The sequence below is a fragment of the Pantherophis guttatus genome, chromosome 1 (assembly GCF_059756535.1).
Source record: "Pantherophis guttatus breed Tessera chromosome 1, ASM5975653v1, whole genome shotgun sequence".
Classification (NCBI taxonomy): Eukaryota; Metazoa; Chordata; class Lepidosauria; order Squamata; family Colubridae; genus Pantherophis; species Pantherophis guttatus.
Genome location: NC_142063.1, coordinates 170,025,068 through 170,044,804, shown reverse-complemented (window position 1 = coordinate 170,044,804; position 19,737 = coordinate 170,025,068). Strand labels below are relative to the sequence as shown.

At 42.9% G+C, this 19,737-nt stretch overlaps 1 protein-coding gene across 3 annotated transcripts in view; it reads right to left on the bottom strand.

The window, feature by feature from the left end:
• Positions 1-19,737, bottom strand: part of NBEAL1 (neurobeachin like 1) — a 116,208-nt gene that overhangs the window by 38,219 nt on the left and 58,252 nt on the right. For all 3 annotated transcript variants that reach the window (XM_087885143.1, XM_087885142.1, XM_087885140.1), the window contains 9 exons: positions 19,601-19,734; positions 18,792-18,951; positions 17,380-17,482; positions 15,856-16,012; positions 13,509-13,667; positions 12,355-12,514; positions 12,077-12,165; positions 8,845-9,399; positions 4,324-4,499 (listed from right to left, as the gene is read on the bottom strand). In XM_087885143.1, the coding sequence (XP_087741269.1) occupies positions 4,324-4,499; positions 8,845-9,399; positions 12,077-12,165; positions 12,355-12,514; positions 13,509-13,667; positions 15,856-16,012; positions 17,380-17,482; positions 18,792-18,951; positions 19,601-19,734 (1,693 nt within the window). The remainder of the gene's footprint in view (positions 1-4,323; positions 4,500-8,844; positions 9,400-12,076; positions 12,166-12,354; positions 12,515-13,508; positions 13,668-15,855; positions 16,013-17,379; positions 17,483-18,791; positions 18,952-19,600; positions 19,735-19,737) is intronic.

Here is a 19,737-nt window from a genome sequence, read left to right as displayed (position 1 = left end):
ATATTGCTGAACTTTCATTATGTTTTATTGTTATATTTACATGTTTATAATTTTTATTCTATTGTTGTAAGCCGCCCAGAGTAGCCACATAGTAAGGTGGATGACAAATAAATTTAATACAAAAATAAATACATAAATAGATTTTTACCCATTCCATTTTTGCCTTGCGGTACCCTAAAAAGTGAATCATCATATTCTGGTGATTCTCCAAATGGGAAGAACTGGCATGGGCTGATAGAGGAATTGGGATTCAGCAAAAATAAACTCTGTTTACAGAAGCTGCCTCTCCTCTCCTGTCAGCGCCTCCTAACTCAAATGCATATTTTCTGGGGAACAGAAGAAAAATGTGTAGCTCCTTTAAGGAGAGAAGGCCTAGCAGACATACCTGGAATGTAGGCCTATATTTGCTCTGAAACCCTTTAGATCCAAACATCTATTCCTGATGGTAAATCAGAAAGGGGGTGGAACCAGCCTAGCTCTTTAAACTTTCTGAAACTTCTGTAGAACTGTAAACTGAATTTGATTATCTCAAAATGCTTACTGGCTGTCTGAGCTTTAAGTTATATAAACACCTATTTGGACATTTTGGTCCTGATATTATTGCCATGCCTGAAGTTCTGTATTTGTTAAATATAACACAAGAATTAAAGAAGCTTTTGTGTTAGCATGCCTTTAAATAGGAAATGGGAGGAAGCAAGTAAATATTCACTCAGTTTCTGGGTCTAGAATGTCTGATTTGTGAAAACACAAGAAGCTAGTTTCTGTTGAACTTAAATGCAGTTAGTATACGTAAAATTATTTTGCACATATTTATTTATTTATTTATTTTATTTAAATTTGTATACCGCCCTTCTCCTAGTGGACTCAGGGCGGTGCACAGCCAAGTAAAAAACATCCAATACAAAATTTAAAAATTTAAAAGAATTATACCCTTTGGCCAAAAATTAAGAACCTTACGACTAAAACCCATTAAACAATTAAAAATCTAATATCTCAAAAACGGGGGGAGGGGGGGTTCACGCCAGCCCTGCTTGATGGAAGAAAAAAGTTTTTAGGGCACGGCGAAAAGCCCGAAGATCTGATATCCTCCGTATCTCCGGGGGCAAATCGTTCCAGAGGGCAGGTGCTGCCACAGAGAAGGCCCTCCCCCTGGGGGTCGCCAGCCGACACTGCCTAGCTGACGGCACCCTGAGGAGTCCCTCTCTGTGGGAGCGTACTGGCCGGTGGGAGGCTATTGGCGGCAGAAGGCGGTCCCGCAAATACCCAGGTCCGATGCCATGGAGCGCTTTAAAGGTGGTAACCAATACCTTGAAGCGCACCCGGAAGTCCACCGGGAGCCAATGCAGCTCGCGCAGGAGAGGTGTCACTTGGGAGCGCCCTCTCGCTCCCATAATCCCCCGCGCAGCCGCATTCTGCACCAGCTGGAGCCTCCCGGTGCACCTCAAGGGGAGCCCCATGTAGAGAGCATTGCAGTAGTCCAGGCGGGAAATGACGAGTGCCTGAGTGACTGCGCGTAAGGAGTCCCGATCCAGAAAGGGACGCAACTGGCGAATCAGGCGAACCTGATGAAAAGCCCCCCTGGCCACGGCCGTCATATGCTCTTCTAAAGACAGCCGTGTATCCAGGAGGACACCCAAGTTGCGAGCCCTCTCCATGGGGGCCAATAACTCGCCCCCAGTAGCCAGCGATGGCGCCAGCTGGCTATATCGGGACACCGGAAGCTACAGCCACTCGGTCTTGGAAGGGTTGAGTCGAAGCCTGTTACTCCCCATCCAGATCCGCACGGCCTCCAAGCACCGGGACATCACTTCAAGGGCATCGTTGGGATGGCCTGGGGTGGAGATGTACAGCTGAGCATCGTCAGCGTACTGAGGGAATTCCACCCCAAAGCCACGGATAATCTCGCCCAGCGGCTTAACATAAATGTTGAACAGAAGGGGTGAGAGGACCAATCCCTGCGGCACCCCACATACAAGGCGCCTCGGGGTCGACCTCTGCCCCCCTGCCAAGACTGACTGCGTCCGGTCGGAGAGATAGGAGAACCACCGTAGAACGGTGCCCCCCACTCCCAGCCCCTCCAACCGGCACAGCATGATACCATGGTCGATGGTATCAAAAGCCGCTGAGAGATCTAATAGGACCAGGATAGAGGAGCAACCCCTATCCCGAGCCCTCCAGAGATCATCCACCAACGCGACCAATGCCGTTTCTGTGCTGTGCCCAGGCCTGAAGCCGGACTGGCGTGGATCCAGATAGACAGCTTCATCCAGGTACCCAGGCAGCTGTCGTGTCACCACACTCTCAACAACCTTCGCCACGAAGGGAAGGATGGAGACCGGACGATAGTTAGCCAAAACAGCCGGATCCAGAGCAGGCTTCTTGAGGAGGGGCCTCACCACCGCCTCTTTCAAGGCTGATGGCAAGACACCCTCACCCAAGGAAGCATTGATAATACCCTGGAGCCAGCCTCGTGTAACCTCCCGGGAGGCCAGTACCAGCCAGGAGGGACACGGGTCCAATAAACATGTGGTCGCATTCAGCCACCCCAGTATCCTGTCCACGTCCTTGGGAGCAACAGGATCGAACTCCTCCCAAATGACATTCTCAAGACCGGCCCCCATCATCCCGCCTGTACCTACCCAGTCGGAGACCAGGCCTTCCCGAATCTGAGTGATTTTATCGTGCAGATACTGAACAAAATCCTCAGCACGACCCTGCAAGGGATCCTCCCGCACTCCCGAATGGAGGAGGGAGCGGGTCACCCTAAACAGGGCAGCTGCCGATGCGATAAGAGCGGAAAAATAATTAAATTTTGCCGCTTTTATTGCCACTAGGTAGGTCTTAATATGAGCTCTTACCTGTGTTCGGTCAGATTCGGACCGGCTAGACCTCCAACTGCTCTCTAGGCGTCTTTTCCGGCGCTTCATCTCCCTCAGCTCCTCAGAGAACCAAGGAGCCAAGTAGACTCGGCGACGGGTCAGAGGCCGCAAAGGCACAACTCGGTCCAAAGCGTCAGCGGCCGCCCTATCCCAGGCGGCCACCAGTTCCTCGGCCGAGTCATGAGTCAGAGCCTCAGGAAATGGCCCAAGCTCCATCTGGAACCTATCAGGATCCATCAGGCGCCTGGGGCGGAACCATCTAGTTTGTTCCACCTCCCTGCGGCGGGGTGTAGCGGTTAGAAAATCAAGTCTAAGAAGGGAATGATCCGACCATGACAAGGGCCCAATCGCTACTGCCCCTATCTCGAGATCATTCATCCACTGCCCAGAGACAAAAATCAAGTCCAGAGTGTGCCCTCCTGTGTGAGTGGGTCCATGAATTAACTGGGTCAGGTCCATGGCCGTCATGGAAGCCATGAACTCCCGAGCCACCTCAGACATTTCGCCAACAGATGGCAGGTTGAAGTCCCCCATGACCATAAGCCTGGGGGTCTCCACCGCCACCTCGGCAATCACGTTGAGTAGCTCGGGCAGGGTAGCCGACACATATACATTGGACCCTTTTCACAAAGGGTAAATCCCTCTTTTGGACATTCAATCTCTGAATATTTGGACCATCTTGCAGAGGACTCAGGGTTCAAAACGGCATTTGAGGATGTTGTTTATGTTGTTTATGATTATTGGACTTCTATACCGCCCTTCTCCCGAAGGACTCAGGGCGGTGTACAGCCATATTAAAACACATATAGATTTACAAAATTTAAAAACAATTTAAAATCGAATATATAAAAAATTTGGCCCACAAATTAAAAACTAACATAACCCATTATAAAATTCATATTAGGCCAGCCCGGCTTGTTGGAACAGAAGAGGATGAATAAACATCATGCTACCCACAAACAGTGGGGCAGTGGATTAACTATATGCCACTCAATATCTAACAAATAACGAATAATACAATTTAATATGGATTTGTTATAAATCTCTGCTTGTTGACGCAATTCAAGAATTGAACCATTAACTCACACGGTCTGACTTTGCCATATCATTTTATAACCATAAGAATTATAATACATTGGAAATAAAGCTACAACTGATTTGTGAAATAAGTCCCATTTACTGTACATTACTGAATACTATAAGGACAGTTTCAATTTAAAAAAAAAAGACAAGAAAGATACTTTTGAGCAATATGGACAAAATTTTAAGCATCTTTTTCCTTCTCTTTAAAAATAACTTTATACTGTATGTGGTGTTTACACTATTAATTCAGATCACATTAATGAGCTTCAGGTCCAATGAATCATTCCTCTTTCCTGCTTTCCATTATCACTTTTTTCTTTCCAAAAAAAACAAATTTTGAAAAACTAAGAGTTTGACCTACTTGAGTTTGATCTCATCTGATGGTCGTAGTAATTCATTAGAGATGGCCAATTTTGTAAGCGCAGAAAAAACCTGACCCTTCTCAATCCAAGCTGCATCATCTGATCTCTCGATGCCTTTCCACATCACACAGAGCAAAGTATCTGTCAGAAGCTGGAGGAGATCTTCTTCGCATGCCTAGTAAAAGCAGACACTCATTTTAAAAGATTACAGTATTTTTGAAAAGCATCTTACTAATTTTTCATAGAAAGAGCAGATCAATTCCACTTCATACTGTAACGAAGATTCACAGTTTATATTAAAAACTACTGGTATTACAGCTTCTAAAATGAAAATAGGCAGCTTTTTTGACTGATGAGACCCAGAAAACTATATAATCATTTATTATTATTATTATTATTATTATTATTATTATTATTATTATTATTATTATTATTATTATTATTATTATTATTATTATTATTTGGACTTATATGCCACCCTATCTCCGAAAGGACTCAGGGCGGCTCACAACAATAAAACACACAAAGTTCAATTTTTTTAAAAAATACCCAATAAAACTATAAAAACCATTAAAATCCCCTCTAAAACCCCTTCAGTCCAAGCCGGCCAGGCGAATTAACCATATTTTAAGGCCACGGCGGAAAGAGCGAAGGTCAGGGGCCACCCAGAACCCCAGGGGGAGCCAATTCCACACGGTAGGTGTGCCCACAGAGAAAGCCCGCTCCCTAGAGGTCGCCAACTGACATTGTCTGGCTGACGGCACCCCAAGGAGGCTCTCCCTGTGGGAACGCACCAGGTGATGGGGAGCTGTCACTGGCCGCAGATGGTCCGCCAAATACCCCAGGCCTAAGTCATATAGGGCTTTATAGGTGATTACCAGCACCTTGAATCTCACCCGGAGGGCAACTGGTAGCCAATGCAGGTCCCGCAGGAGGAGTGTAACATGAGAGTGTCGGGACACTCCCATCATGGGGAGGAACAGGCTCAGACTCAACCAGTCCAAGACCGAGTGGCTGTGGCTGCCGGCGTCCCGATATAGTCAGCAGGTGCCATTGCTGACTATTGGGGGTGAATCTTTGCCCCCCACAGAGAGGGCTCGCAATCTGGGTGTCCTCCTGGACGCACGGCTGTCTTTAGAAGAGCATATGACGGCCGTGGCCAGGGGGGCCTTTTATCAGGTTCGCCTGATCCGCCAGTTGCAGCCCTTTCTGGACCGGGATGCCTTGCGCACGGTCACTCATGCCCTTGTCACCTCCCGGCTGGACTATTGTAATGCTCTCTACATGGGGAGTGCTCCCCTTGAAGAGCACTCGGAGGCTCCAACTGGTCCAGAATGCGGCCGCGCGGGTGGTTATGGGTGCAACTTGTTGTGCCCGTGTGACACCCCTCCTGCGCGAGCTGCACTGGCTCCCAGTGATCTTCCGGGTGCGATTCAAGGTGTTGGTTACCACCTTTAAAGCGCTCCATGGCATAGGACCCGGGTACCTTCGAGACCGTCTTCTGCCACCAATAGCCTCCCACCGACCAGTCTGCTCCCACAGAGAGGGTCTCCTCAGGGTGCCATCAGCTAAGTTATGTTGGCTGGCGACACCCAGGGGGAGCCCCAGCCCTGTGGAAGGAACTGCCCCCGGAAATACGTAAGATCTCCGACCTCCGGGTGTTTCGTTGCACATTGAAGACCCTGTTGTTCCGCCAGGCCGGGTTATCAACATAATAATTTTAAATTTTTGGGGTTTTAAATCGGCCAAATCTATTTAATTATTTTAATTTTTAATCATTGTTGTGTCTTGGGTTTTTAAACTGGCTGTACATCGCCCTGAGTCCTTCAGGAGAAGGGCGGTATAGAAATAAAATTATTATTATTAAAATTATTATTATTACCCGCGCGGCTGCATTCTGCACCAGCTGAAGCCTCCAAGTGGTCTTCAGGGGCAGCCCCATGTAGAGAGCATTGCAGTAGTCGATCCGGGAGGTGACGAGCACATGAGTGACTGTGCATAGGTCATCATGGTCCAGGTAGGGGCGCAACTGGCGCACCAGACAAATCTGGGCAAATGCCCCCCTGGTCACGGTCGTAACATAATCTTCCAGAGACAACCGTGAATCCAGGAGGACGCCTAAGTTGCACGCCCTATCAACAGGGGGCAACAACTCACCCCTTATAACCAGTGATGGAATATTCCCTTGGAATCAAGATGCCAGTATCCACAGCCACTCCGACTTGGCAGGGTTGAGCTGAAGCCTGTTCCTCCCCATCCAGAACCGCACCGCTTCCAGGAACCGGGACATCACGTCAAGGGCATCACTGGGCTGATTCAGGGTGGATATAAAAAGTTGGGTATCATCAGCATACTGATGATACCCCACCCCAAAACCACAGATGATCTCCCCAGCGGCTTCATATAGATGTTGAACAGAAGGGGAGAGAGGAGCAAGTGAGGGGACTCGGGGCAGACCTCTGTCCCCCTACCCACACTGCTTGCGAACGCCCGGAGAGGTAGGAGGAGAACCACCTCAGAACAGTGCCTCCCACTCCCAACCCCTCAAGGCGTCGCAGTAGGATACCATGGTCGATGGTATCAAAAACCGCCAAGAGATCTAATAGGACCAGGACAGATGAATATCCCTTGTCCCGAGTCCTCCAGAGATCATCCACCAGTGCGACCAATGCTGTCTCCGTGCTGTACCCGGGCCTGAAACCCGATTGGTACGGGTCCAGATATAGTGTTTCATCCAGGGCCAACGGGAACTGATGTGCCACCACACTCTCAACAACTTTCGCAATAAAGCGAAGGTTGGAGACAGGACGAAAGTTATTCAAAATAGCTGGATCCAAGGCAGGTTTCTTGAGGAGAGGTCTCACCACCGCCTTCTTCAAAGCGGCCGGGAAACTCCCCTCACCCAAGGAGGCAGTAATCACTGCCTGGATCCAGCCATGTGTAACCTCCCCGGGCCGAATAAACGAGCCAGGAGGGACATGGGTCCAATAAACACGTGGTGGTACTCAGCTTCCCCATGATCCTGTCCACTTCCTCAGGAGTAACAGGATCGAACTTATCCCAAATCACCAGTCCCGCCACCACCTCCCCGACTGACCCTGCCTAGTCGGAGTCCAGCCCCTCCCGAATCTGAGTGATCTTATCCCGCAGATGTTGACTATACTCCTCGGCCCGCTCCCTGATTCAAAAGGGAGCGGGATACCCTAAACAGGGCAGCCAGGTGATTATCTGCGGACGCGATGAGGGCGGAGAAGTGAACCCGCTTCACCACCTCCATCACCGCCAGATAAGATCGAGTGAAGGATCTTATCTGTTCGGTCAGACTCGGAACGGCTGGATCTCCAACAGCTGTCCAGGCCTCTCCTCCGATGCTTCATCTCCCAGAGCTCCTCAGTAAACCAAGGGGCCAACCAGGATCTGCGTCGGGTCAGAGGTTGCAAAGGCACGACCCAGTCGAGAGTCCCGGCAGCCGCCTTTTCCCAGGCATCCACCAGAGTCTCGACCTGGGCGTGGGAAAGAGAGAGAGGTATAGTCCCAAGCTCCATCTGGAACCGCTCAGGGTCCATCAGGCCTGGGGCAGAACCAGGTGGTCGGTTCCGCCTCCCAGCGGTGGGGGGGGCGGCATAATGTAAGCCCAGCCTGAGGAAATAGCGATCGGTCCATGACAGGGGGTAAATAGCTGGCATACCCCCATCAAACTCACTCCGCCACTGCTCCGAGATAAAAACTAGATCGGGCGTGTGTCCCTCCAGATGAGTCGGGCCCTGTATTATCTGGGTCAGGTCCATGGCTGCCATGGAAGCCATAAACTCCTGGGCCGCTCCCGATGCCTCCCCCAGGGAGGGTAGGTTAAAGGCCCCCAGCACAATGAGTCTGGGAAACTCAACCACCAGCCCCGATACGGCGTCTAGCAGCCCAGGCAGGGCCGTTGATACGCAGCTGGGAGATCTTACACTGTTTTTTAAAAGAAAAAAAAGGCAACATACTGAAAGGGGCGGCCTAAAAATAGGTGCAAAAGTGCAAGAAAATAAAAATAAGAAAATAAATAGCCCAGAGCAATTTGCATGGACAGTTCTAAGAAAGATGCATCTCATTCGTTCATTCATTCATTCATTCATTCATTCCTTTCATTCATTCATTCATTCACTTGCTCATTCATATTGATTTGCTGAAAAATGTATATGTCACCCACCTTATACAAAGTAACCTTAGATAGCATCTATCAATCAAATATACTTAAAATTAAAAACCATAATGCTCCAACCAAAGCATTTCTGAAGTATCAGGAGAAAAGAGGATTTATGGCTCTTCCAAGAGATGCACATCTAGAAACTGGTTAACAACTAGTCTGCTTACACTCTCAAGCAGTCTAGATGGAGATAACAGCCAGACTTGGGAGAGAAGCAGGAGCATCAAGTGTGCATTTATGTATACTGGGGATGTCTCACTGAATTCTTACTGTTTCATGATTTTTTTAAAAAATCAGAACAACCCAGCAAGGTTATCTTTTAGTCATGTACCTCATGAATTTCAAATAAGGAAAGATCAGCAGCGAATACCAGGTCCTCTGCAGCATTTGGTTCCTTGTCAAGCTGTCCAGAAAATGTCTTTGTATTCTCAATGGGAGAAGGGGTGCTGGGCAGACTATCAGCCATCTGGCTCCCACTGTCACCCAGTTCATAAGAGTCAACACTTGAGAGGTCTAAGCTTAAATGTGGATTCTTCTGCCACAAGTCCTCCTGGTCCTCAGGCCTAAAAGACATCTCCTCCACGGATGTATCCTCCATCACTGTCACAGATTTGCCATCTTCTAAACTCCATTGATCACAAGAACCATTGACAGACGCAAAACTGGCACCATCTTCCCCATCGGCCTTGGAAGTACGACACTGCTGATGGTCTTTGGCAGAAACACGCTTGTCATCTCCTTTAGTAGAGTCGCTTTTGGTGTCCCTCACGCCACTCCTGACATCAGTGTGCTCTTTCAGGAACAGTTGAGTCAGTGTCTCCTGCCACCCAAGTTGCTGAGAAATCTGTTGTGCTGAATCTTGTTGGGAATGTAGGATTTGCAAAAGCTACCGAAAACATGGATTCAAATACAATACATTGTAACACTTTGTGCTTTAGATTTATTTTTGTTTCCTGAATGAAATAAAATAAAATAACTTTCTCAGTTTCTTATATACCTATTTTCATTCTTTCAGTTAAAGACTTATAAACTAATGTTAATTTAATAGCTAGGAAAGTGTTAAATGAACATGTAATTTACATTATAAGCACTAAGCTAAATACAACCATCTTTAGAAAAGCCCCATTTAGATGAATAGGGCATGGATTGTTATTAACTTTATATCACTTTGACTAGAGCTCTTTGCAGAGCTTTTCCCCATATTCCCAGCAGCATGCTTTCTACAGCTTCTTAAGAAAAGGAACTCCAGAAATTAAGGAAAGCGCAATAAAAGGAAGATGAACCAGGGAAACTAGGACCTGCATCTGTTGGAGAGGAACACCTGGTGAGGGTGAAGGGAGAAACAAATGCTACCAGTACAAAGAGCAAAACCGTAGAATGCTTTCCACTAAGTTGCTATTCCTCCCTCGGAGGGAGGGAGGGAGGGAGGGAGGGAGGGAGGAAGGAAGGAAGGAAGGAAGGAAGGAAGGAAGGAAGGAAGGAAGGAAGGAAGGAAGAACTCTGGTTGCTAATATGGCTTTTTCTCCAGCAGTCGAAGCAGAAATGGCACAGAGCCCCATGGCCAGAAGGGAGGGTGAGGTCTTGCAGCAGGATAATTAGAGACCTCCTTCTCCAGGTGAATCAGAATGTGAATCAGTATAAGACTGAGATGGAGGCTGCTTTATGCGGATATGTCCTTAGCAAATGATTAGGGGAACATTTTGGTTGGTGCTTGGGTCAGAGAGGCACGAAGAAGAGAGGCACGAATAATGGGATCCGTCCTATTATTATTTAAATCCTAAACAATGCCCACATTTGTCTTTTCAAAAGTAGTAAATTTAATTTCAGTATATATTACTGTATACTGGATGCACAGACATCATAAAAATGAAAGCACTGAATGCCAAAGATATAAAACCCACAGAGAAACCCACTGAAAAATGCTCATCTCAGACTACCTTTATTGAGCTGTGAAAAATAGATGAAGAGAACCAGATGTTGTCAGCCCTATGAACAGGCCACACCAGAAAAACCAACTGCACAAGAAAACTAAAACTACATTTTATTGACAGAAGCTCTGGTAACAGAATCTTGCATGCCAGACTGTGCTTTTCCTACCATCCCTCTTACTGTATATCCCAGTGAATCCGGAGATTAAGTCTGAACCAGTCTGCCTCAATATTAACTTGTTTCCCAGGATTTAAGGACTGTTTCAGCCCTCTTTGTTTATATAACAGCGGTTCTTACCTATTTCCTCAAAGCCATCTCTCTCTCTACAGATATAAAAGTAGGATTAGCATTCAACAACCCAGATTTTACTGCAAAAACTATGAAAATTGTTAAGAAAGAAAGCCAGTGACTGACAAGGCTGGCCTGATTTTGGACAGGAAGAAGAGTTCCCATGTTCTGATAATAGGTTTGCAGACTGTCTTCTTCTGACTTTGGTAGTACTAGCCGTCTCACTAGCCATTAGATGCCAATTTCTCTCAGGGTGCACCATCATCAGGAATATTATTGAAAATAGGGGGGAAAATTTTGGGTATCCAATACATTTAGAAAAATGGCAAGAGATTTGGTGGGGGAATATGAAATTAGTAGTGTCTACGGCTTATAAAGAAAATATTTACAAGATGATATACAGGTGGCATCTTCCCCCTGATAGACTAGCTAAAATGTTCACGGGACAGTCTGCTGAATGCTGGAAATGTGGGTGGGAGCATGGCACCTATTACCATCAGTGGTGGACGTGCCCAAAAGCAGTAAAATTTTGGGGGAAAATAAAAAAATGGCTTAATGAGATTTTAATGCAAAAGATTGAATGGCAACCAGAGACATGCCTGCTCGGTTCCAAACCGGAAAATATCAAAAGAGACTCGTGGTATCTTGCATTATACATCATCACAGTGGCGAGATTGGCATACGCTCAATTTTGGAAAAATCAAAATATCCCAACAGAGGAGACAATTATAAAGAAGATTTTAGAAGGTGCGGAAGCAGATAAATTGACTAAAAAACTAAAAGACAGAGACCAAACACAAATATGTCTATCTTGGGAAAAATTTTATAAATGGTTAGAGAAGAAGAAATTATAACCCACACTAGATGAGGAATTGTATATATTGAGAAACTTATATTGTACAAGTAAAGTGAGGTCGGATAGACCTAATTGATGTATAAAGGTATTTAAGTTGTTCTGTCTTCTCCGGAACATAATATGGAAACATAGTACCGAATATTAGGTTATTAAGATACTACATAGAGGTATGCCTGTTTTCTTCTTTTTTTTTCCTTTGTTTTGTGTTGTATTGTCTTGTGTGTTATTTATATGATGTGTTGTTTTTTCTTTTTAATGGAAAATGTAAATAAAGATTTTTTTTTAAAAGGAATATTATTGAAAATAGACATATTATTTAAGAGAGATGGATGTACTTGCATCTTATCCTCTGCAGCTACCTCCACAAAAGCAATGGTCTGAAGAGTTCACTAAGTATTTAAGAAATCCTAACGTCCACAATTATTTTCCAGACTATTAATAGGCTGACCACTATTTAGTATTAATGTGCCCTCCCCACAAGGAGACTAACCTTTCGACAGGCAGCCACTCTTACGTTGAGATCTGCTCGGTGAGCCAAGTGCACCACAGCTAAAAAGTCCTTGCAATTCACAAATGGATCTGTAGAGTACAGAAACGAGTTACAACAATAAAGAAATTCATTTCTATCAAAATGCCATAAAAGCACAAAAATATGTCTATCAATATACGTTTGCTATTTTGCTAGCTAACCACATTTGCGCTATTTGCAGTTTAAAGCACTTATACTGGGCATATGCTGTGTGGAAAAGTTAATAAACATTTGAGTACCAGCATGCAGAATTTGGTTGAAAAGGTTCTTCATAAGAGAAGTGCTAAGTGGAGATTCATTCAGGAGCAGACCCAGTCCAGAATAGCCAACTTCTCTGAGCTTCATACGTTGCTTGCTCCGTTCATAAACTTTAGTGCATTTCAGCATTTGCTCTGCAATCTGCAACAACAATAAAAACATGAACTTCTCAGCTGCGGAAATATTGAAAAATCTGCAGTGCCTATGTTGCTTGTATACCTCAAGCAAGGTCCACCTGCAAGCAAGACCTCAGTGGAAAAACAGAATTCAAATGGACTTTTCATAGAAAAAGCAACTCTGTTCTTTAATATATTTTTTTATTATTTGCCTGCTGATTTCTAGAAGTTATACCACACAGCACAAAATAATAGTTTCCATAATTATAGCCCAAAAGATGCTCATCATTATCACAAATGATGTCTATGTAGGAAAAGAAACTTGCAAATTACAAAGCTGAACTAGATTTGCGTGTGATTTTGTCAGAAAATAAGATGAAGAAACACAAATCTCATACGGAAGTCAGATTAAGTTTTCTTGCCTGACCTCATGGACTTCAGCTACTTAAGACACATTGGCATCTCTCTATATTGTATCCACCTTCCAAATATCTCCCAGAAAAAAAAGTATTTGTCAATTCCCTAAACTTAATGCAAGGTAAGAGGGATGCAGTGGCTCAGTGGCTAAGACACTGAGCTTGTCAATCAACAGGTCGGTAGTTCAGCGGTTCAAATCTGTAATGGGCATAATGGGGTGAGCTCCCATTACTTGTCCCAGCTTCTGCCAACCTAGCAGTTCGAAAGCACGTAAACAATGCAAGTAGAAAAATAGGGACCACCTTTGGTGGGAAGGTAACAGTGTTCCGTGCGCCTTTGGCGTTTAGTCATACAGGCCACATGACCACGGAGATGTCTTTGGACAGTGCTGGCTTTTCGGCTTTGAAATGGAGATGAGCACCGCCCTCTAAAGTCGGGAATGACTAGCACATATGTGCGAGGGGAATCTTTACCTTTAATGCAAGGTAATTTGAAAGAAGTTATGCCTTGTTTCTTCTTCCAAAAAACCCATGTTTCATGTAAAAATGCACAACCTTGCTAATACTATCAATTACTTTAGGAGACATGTAAAACAAAATTACCTTGAACACAAGTTCTCGTAGTCTATCAGAATACTTCTGATTCAGTAGAAGAGCATAAAGGATGTCTGCATTTCCTGGCTCAAAAAGCAATAAGAAAAGCTGGTCTCGGGTTGGGCAGGTGTTAAGCAGGCTGAAGAGCATTTCTAGAATCCCACAGAGCTTGGGAAAAAAAGAGAAAAAAGCCACACACAGATCATCATCTATGAATCTAGAATCCAAGTCATTCCTGACATTCAATATCATTCAAACACCATTAGTCACCTGAAATGCAACAAGACAGGTATGTTTAAAAATGCAAACAGAAACAACAACTGTTAAGAGTTATTCAGTTATTCACACACAGGTCATTTTTTTCAGAATATAACTGAACTTTGAATCTCATCTATATAGATACTTGTAGCAGAGATAAAGAGATCTGCAAGAACAGGAGGTAGGGAAATACCTGGCTGCTCAAATAATTTTTAAAAGCACAAGAAAAAGTGATAGATTTTGTTAACGTTTGAGGAGCCTCGCATAACCCCATAGCCTTCCCAACAATGTTTTGCATGAACACTTTTATTCTGTCCTAATCTATTACATTATTATCTGGAAAGGTTTATCAGAGCAGCTTTTAAATCAATCAATCAATAAAAAGAAAAGACCTCTCCTTGGGCTTACAGCCTAAAAACTACAGCATAAAAGAAAAAGAGATAGAGAAAAGGAGATACATATACGTGCACACACACACACAAACAAACACACAAACAAACTTATTTTTGTAACTTTCTAACAACCACCTGGCATATAAGAAATGGGCTACTGAAATCTTAGTGGATTTCCACAAAATAAGTGGATTATGCATCAAGAAATGTACTATAATACATCCAGAAAACTGATGATGATACAGGATAGATTTCGACTTTTTTGCTGGGAGTTTCTGATATTTGACCATTCCAGCCACAGCATGACATCCTCACCAAGAGAAGACAATCCTACTGCTTCTCCCGACAGGGCAACTTCTGTGAAGGGAAAGGAAAGATCCAGACTAGACACAGCAGCCATGGATCTAGTTTGTGGAGATAGTAAGTAATTTGTTAACGAATGTTGGTTTTAGAGGTGACCTCAGTCTAATTCTTAAAATTACCACACAAAAGGAACAACAGAACTCTGGATGCTGAGAAAATAATTGGGCAAGATAAGCTTTGGATCTATAATTAAGAGCTTATGAACAGCAAACATCACACCTTCCCCTATGTTATGTGCTGCAATATCTGTCTGTCTGTCTGTCTGTCTGCCTGCCTGCCTGCCTGCCTGCCTGCCGATCTATCATCTATCTATCTATCTATCTATCTATCTATCTATCTATCTATCTATCTATCTATCTATCACATTTATATAGTCACCCATCTTATACCAAAATTTGGGTAGCTCCACAGCAACATCTAAAATAGCATCATTATACAATTAATATATGCATCTATCGATTAAAACCACAAATAAAAACCTGGGAACATAATAAACTTTTACAAGCAATGCACCTACCATGCTCTCATCAATCTCACTCTATCTCAACGCCTGGGGGAAAAGCCAGGTCTTAAAGTGTTTTTTGGGAAGGCTAGGAGGGTGCCAAACTTCAGGGGAAAGGGTGATCCATAGGGCAGGAGCTTCCTAGCTTCCACAAAATGGCAATATTTAAGGGAAGAGATCAAAAGTGTGCCCACCCTATCAAATCTGGTAGGAGGGTTGATGTTCTTAAGGAGATGCAGTCCCACAGATCAACTGGCCCTGTGCCGTATAAGGCCTCAAAAATAACAAACAGCCCCATGAATTTCTCTCAGAAGGAAACCAAAAGCCACTGCAGCTCATGCAACAGACATCTAATCTGATAAACCTAGGGGCACCCATCATTATACACCCCACTGCATTGTGCACTCCACTGGAAGTTATAGCTTCCAGGTGGTTTTCAAGGCCAGCCCCATGGACAGAACAGAGTCACTTTGAGAATGAGATCAGCGGTTCCAAAATTTGACAAATAAATAAATAGATGCAAATGGGAAATGACCAAGGCACGGGTGATTGTGATCAAGGCCTCCTGGTCCAGGAAAGGGTACAATTGGCATACCAGACAAATCTGTGCAAACATTGCACCCTCATCATGTTATGTGGTTAATAAAAAGGAATAGTATCCCTGTGCAATGGAGAGAGGAGTTGAGGGAGGTTGGTTAATCTGTGAAATATAATGAACCTTCAAGTATTCTGGCTATCCCCTTATTCGTTGCACCTGTTTTAAGGATGGTGGTGCCTCCTTCCATCGTTATGGACAATTACAATTACAGCAAAAGAGGGAAGAAGAGAAAAAGTAAGTTACCTGCTCCTCATCACCAGTGACTGCTATGTATCCCATGATGCTTTGGACTTCCACATGTGTCCCACCTTTGGTCAAGAAGTATTTGATTAAACCATACAGAGATGTCCTGATTGTCCTAAGATCATCTGGAAGCAAGTCACTGTCCCTGGAGTGGTTTCTAACAGAAACAAGGATTGTCAATTAAGACATAATAATCAGTTCTAATGTACTTCTTTTCACAAGCCATTCTCTCTTGTTCCTTAAGTACCTGCGTCCATTACACTGATGTTATCAGGACAGAATTTCAGGGTTGATTTCCAGACTGACAGCAAAATGAGTAAATACATGGATTTCGAATGTAAGAGTTTTAAAAGACATAAAAATAAAGACATGGGGGAAAGAAACCCTTTATAAAGCCCTTGCTTGGATGTATTTTACTTTTTCCATTTAAACATATTTTTAATATGAAGGTATAGTATGATTTTAAATTGAACATTTGCTTACTGTCAGCATTTGGAAGGAGGTCGTTTATTTTATTTTCAAAATAAAATACAATTTAACAAAACAAAAAATCCTAAATGGGATACTCTTCCAAGAAAGGATAATTATGAAACCTTAGGTAAACTAGTTCATACTAAGCCATGAACTCGCTGGAAGAATTTTGGCCAGTTGCACTATCTGACAGGTTTGTTGCTCCTTGAAGAAATGCTAGATGTCAATGTTTTCTTAACCATTGGCCATCATTTAGAACACATGACAAGATTTAACATATGCCAGGTTATCCAATCAATTGGGGGGTTGGGGGGGGAGGCCTTCATAAGCTACAATGCAGGTTGCATAGTTTCAGCCTAGTATACTGTGTGGACCTCTTAAAGCATTTTTAAGCCATTGTTTATGCAACTGAACCTAGATAATTATGGTTTATTCAATAAACTATAGTTAAAACCACAATGAAGTAAATCACAGCTTAGTGCAATGTGTGAATTCAATACAGGACATTCCAGTACATCCATCCTATATCCAATTATAACTGATAGAAGAGCACAACTGCTGAAACGTTACAGACACTTGCCAGCTGCAGTTCCCAGATGAGAGCAGCAAGTATCAACTACTATTTTAAATTCTATTTATATTAGAATTTCAATTTTAAACAAAAGCAAGAAATTTTGGACACCTACTAACTGGATACATCCTTAGACAATTTGGAATTGATATGCATTTATGCACTTGAAGGCACTTTGTTCCCCCATATAAAATCATAATGAGTTGCATCCATTATGAAACTGATAATCAGGAATTAGAAAAAGATTAGGCTCCTCCCTGAAAGGATACAAACACTGTCCTGTACCTTCTGCAATTTTCTTTGGAAAAGTCCCACATATGTAAATGGACAGTGTTTCTTGAAAGGATGCAAAAATAGCTACTAATCATAATATGCAACTATTACAGCAACTCAATATTTATATGGTGTCTTTCAGATTCAAATAATTTCCAGCATGTAGAAAAGCAAAGCCCAAGTCAAAAAAGGAATACAAGATTCCATACCCATAATAAATTCTCAGAGTATCCAACAAAAACTGCACGCCATATTTTTTCCGGAAGAGCCTTCTGCTATCTTTGATAATTGTGGAAAGGTATTGGATATGGCCTAAAAAAGAAATTAGAAGTCCTAATTAGAACAGAGTTGTATTAGCTACATTTGTAAATTGTATGGCTCTAATCACAATTGTATGATTAGATACAAATAGTCCTCAACTTAGGACCACTTGTTTAATAACCATTCATAGTTATAATAACTATGACCACAGCCCTTGCACTTATGACCATCACAGCATCCTCACATCATACGACTAAAATTCGGACACTTGGCAAACAACATGTATTTACAACAGTTGCAGCCCTCCAGGATCACATGATCACCATTTGCAACATCCCCAGGGGACTTCCAATAAGCAAAGTCAAAGTGAAAGCTGGTTAGAAGAACACTTTAAGCCATGGTTTAAAGTAAGTACAGCTAAGAGCCTAAAAGCATCAGTTGTGTTCACAGAGCATGACATCTTTTAGAGGCATTTATCTGCTTTTATTTTCTTCCTACTTGTTGCCCCAGGAAGCCTGATTTAAATCCAGAAAAGGCCTTTTCATTCCATAAAATCCAGTGGGAGATGGCACAGATTCTACTGCTTTACTCTTGTTCAAGAAAAGGAAGGGGAAATACTCAAGGGTTAAATGATATGTAGCTCCCTATTTGTAGCTCCAGCAGCAATGGGGTGAAATAAAAAGTCTTGCCTTCATCCCCTTTTCATTGGATTCAATCTGTACGCCTAATTATATTACTTTAGAACTAGGCAGGAGCCAGTACAATCAAAGCATTTTATGTTTCAGTGTCCACTTTAAGAATATCTATCCATATACTACTATAACTCTCCTGTTTGTCTGTTCGTAACTTTCAATTAGCCAAAAAGTACATCATTGCACAAAAGGTTTTGAATAAGGTACTTCAAATTGGCTAACTTAAAGAGTGCATACAAAATTCAAGACTCATTACTCCCCTGTAATTGAAATTTCAAGATCTTGATCTCAGTTGTACTCGCAAAGTTGTGGCCACTATACTATCACAGTGTTCAGCTGATTGTAATTTCCGATACTCCCTGCCAGTTTCCCACAAGCAAAGTCAATGGGGAAGCTGGCAGGAAATCAGAAGTCACTCTTACTCCCACTATTTTTTTTACCCACCGATGTTCATTCTGGTTTGTTTGTTTGTTTGTTTGTTTTGTTTAAGTAAGAAAATACTTCTGAAAGATGATCCAATGGGTCCTGGGTTATCTAGTAAAACTATATTCCTTTTGATTTCAATTGTACTGATATTATTGTTGTGTTTCCTTGAGTGCTTATATAATCAATAAACTAGGGTATAACACTAAGTAAAATCATAACTGTTACAACATTTACAAGCTCACCAATTCGGAACGGGAAGTCCCCATGGTTCCATATGCTGAAGTCAAAAAGTAGGTGCTGATGCATTTGCTGCAAAAGCTGGACATTTTTTGCCACAGAGACTTGTTCTATTAATAACTGGACTGCCATTAGTACATTCACATCCATGAATCTGCTGGGCACCTTAAAAAAGGAGGGACTATATTGTTTATTAAGAAAAAAAAACCCAAACAGAGTGATTTCTATATTTCAAACAATAGGCTGTTGTCAAAGATTTTTTTAGAGCAGCTTTTTTATTGTTTGTTTGTTCATTTGTGAGAAAAGTCTGCCGAGTTTTCAACAGAAATGTTTGTAGTAGTTGTCCTCCCACAGCAAAGTTCTTCCTGATAACCTCCCACCTTCCCATGCTGGCCTTCGAGCATCAGTATAACAATGTTATGCGCAATCTGAGTGGGGGTAAAGAAGCAAAAAGAGATTATCATCCAGCCCAAAACTATATATGTACCATAGATACATTTGTAACACAATGAAGAATAGGCAAGCTATCCAAATAAAATATTTGGAAGGTCCATCCAATATAGCTTGAAACAAAATATCTTCATTATCTTTTTTTCTCTGAGCATTTTTTGTTATTCTTAAAACAAAAGGCTTACAAAAAGCTCAGGAAGATGAACTTCTAAAAGTATTTCAAACTTCAGATCAAAATTTGCCCCCGAAAATGGTAATTTAAAGCAATTATAACTTTCCAATCTCATAGATGCAAAATAGGGTTTGATATTCAAACAAAAGCTCACAATATACAGTATTCAAATTATTTTGCAGGTTTGGATACCTTTTGCAAAAGGACTCCTAATGTTGCAATCCCATGAGTGTGAATAAGATTATCTTGGTTGATTGGATGCCTTTGAACAAAATGCTTTAGCATCAAGATGAAGGTTGCAATGATGTTCTTCTCCAAACGAGCCTCTG